We start from the raw sequence: 2,451 nt of genomic DNA, 5'->3' as shown, positions 1-2,451 counted from the left end.
ACGGAGAGCTCAGCAGAGAGAAAAGCCATGGGTGGGGACAGTAAGAGCTCCCGGGCAATGTGTAGGGAGGGTGAGACCTGGAGCCCCTGGCACTCTGGGCTGCCCCAGTTGCCTANCTTGCCCTTCCTGCTGCTCACTGTCACTCTGTCCCAAGCCCCTTGGGCAGCTCCTGCCCTGCCCCCATCCATCACACCCTGCCTGCCAGACCCAGCCCTCCCTCAGCCCCCAGCATCATGAGGTAGAGGGTCTGTTCTCCACTCACCACCTCTCCCTGCCTCACTTCCCACCCCACCCAAGGCCTGTGTCTGCAGGACTCTGATGGCCCAGCTTCACAGGGAGCCATAGTCTCCTTCTCTTGAGANCAGTGAGGTGGGTGGGGAGGACAGAGACAGACACAGTGGCAGAGCTGGGCTCCTCTGCTCTCCTCTCCTTTCTGCTGTGAGACAGGGCAGGCTAGCAGGGCTCTCCTCTGAGACACAACTTCTGGCCCTCCTTCCCTCTCTTCCCCCTGCCACTCAGAATGGTGCCTCTGAATGAGCCTCTTCGGCTCTCCTGAAATCACGGGCAACTTTTGGTTCCGGACATTTGCTCAACTGGTGTGAAGATCAACTCCTGAATTTTAGTCCAAGACAAGTGTCCACTTAGAAATGTCCCAGAGCCTCCCTTTCTGCAGAAAATGGAGACTTGGGAATTCAGCTCCCTCCTCCTTCCTGCTCCAGCTGTCAGGAAGCTTAGGGGCAAACTGAGCCCCTTGCTCTGAGGGCCTGGTCACATACATTCCCTGGGCTTCCTTCCTTCCAGGCCTCTTTGTTTTGTTTTATCCCCACAGGACTACTTCTATCCTCTGTTTTAACCTTTAAGGAGAAGGGGGAGGGTGCTGCCATTTTTAGCTTGGGGCTCAAGCATGCAGGCTGCTAGCTTCAGCTGTCCTGTGGACCCAGGTCCCTGATAGTGCCCTGTGTGCCTGGGTCAGTTGTTGATCAGTGTGCTTTGGTCTCCATAGCCACAGCACAGGGGTGCCCGTGGCTCCTGGGTCACTGTCGTCTGTCTTAGGGATTTGATGTGGGCTTAAGGAAAAAGGCATTTGGAAGCACACCTGGAACTTCGTGAGTGTCAGCTGAAGAGAACGCTTACCACCACCACCACCACCACCACCACCACCACCACCACCACCACCAGTATCCAATTGGGTGCTGTAAGTCACATGAAAGGGANAATGCTCTGGTGTCTTGCAGTGGATCTTAGCGTGTGAGGTGGTTTGACTTAAGAATGACTCTCATAGACTCATATTTTTCCATGCTTGGCCCATAGAAGGTGACACTATTAGGAGTTAAGGCCTAGTTGGAATAGGTGTGGCCTTCTTTGGGGATGAGTATCACTGGAGGGAAGGTCTTTGCTGCCTCCCTTCCAGATGTACAACTCTCTGCTCCTGCTTCATCACTATGTCTGCCTGCATCCCACCATGCTTCCTTCCATGGTGATAATGGAGTAAACCTCTGAAACTGTAAGCCAGCCGTAGTTAATTTTTTCCCTTTATAATCATTGCTGTAGCCATGGAATCTCTTTATAGCAATAGAAACCCTAACTAAGCCAGGGTATAACTTTGTGAGAGAGTCATCACCTCTCATGAACAAGGGCCTAAGTTCCTTCCTCAGCTCTGGAAAACCCCAAGCTGTCCTTGTGGTCCTGGATCATAGATATACTCTATTTCATTTGTCATTTCAAAAAAGGGAAGCCTATAGCCCTGTCTTATGGCAGAGTAAATATGGACTTCAAACCCAGCTTCTACCATGCTGTCTTTCTGGCTGGGCAGGTTCCCATCAACCAGACCCTCTCTCTAGTGCTGAAAATCTCTGCATGGATAGCCTCTTGAGCTATGCAGTTTCCCTATTTCTATCCACTCAACTCTCAGGAAATTGTTTACATTGGTTTACTGGTTCCCCCAGCTTGGATGGATATAACATTCACTTGAGCCTCATTAAATTTGGAGATTTTTGGTCCTAACCCAAGCCTGTTGCACTAGGCTCCCGTAGGGTGTGGTACTGAATTCTGTGTTTCCTTAATTTCATATCCAGATTGCACCGCACTCAGTTCTCCTGTCCTAACCCTACAGATGGACTCGGTAACAAGCCTATTAGTCAAGATGCTTTTCTGTTCTGCATGGCATCCCAGAATTACCTGCCCTTCCTTTCTGCTTTTCTTCTCTTTCTGGTCATTTAGGGAAAAGTAGGGCCCCTACCCCATGGTTTCTGCATCCTTCAACATTGTTAATACAGTACTTCATGATCCATCCACATCTACTTGTCAAACTTCTTACTTTCTATCTGTCTGTCTTTCTGTCTCTCTCCCCTCTCCCTTTCTTTCTTTCTTTCTTTCTTTCTTTCTTTCTTTCTTTCTTTCTTTCTTTCTTTCTTTCTTTCTTTCTTTCTTTCTTTCTTTCTTTCTTTCTTT

The 2,451-nt window shown here is 49.5% G+C and overlaps 1 protein-coding gene across 1 annotated transcript in view; it reads right to left on the bottom strand.

The window, feature by feature from the left end:
* Positions 1-2,451, bottom strand: part of Itih6 (inter-alpha-trypsin inhibitor heavy chain family member 6) — a 30,210-nt gene that overhangs the window by 13,730 nt on the left and 14,029 nt on the right. The window contains 1 exon segment of the mRNA XM_021152768.1: positions 2,006-2,058. Coding sequence (XP_021008427.1) covers positions 2,006-2,058 — 53 coding nt within the window.

Source organism: Mus caroli, chromosome X (genome assembly GCF_900094665.2).
Source record: "Mus caroli chromosome X, CAROLI_EIJ_v1.1, whole genome shotgun sequence".
Taxonomy (NCBI): domain Eukaryota; kingdom Metazoa; phylum Chordata; class Mammalia; order Rodentia; family Muridae; genus Mus; species Mus caroli.
Note: the sequence above shows the minus strand (reverse complement) of the source record. Positions and strands in the feature narration are given on the sequence as shown.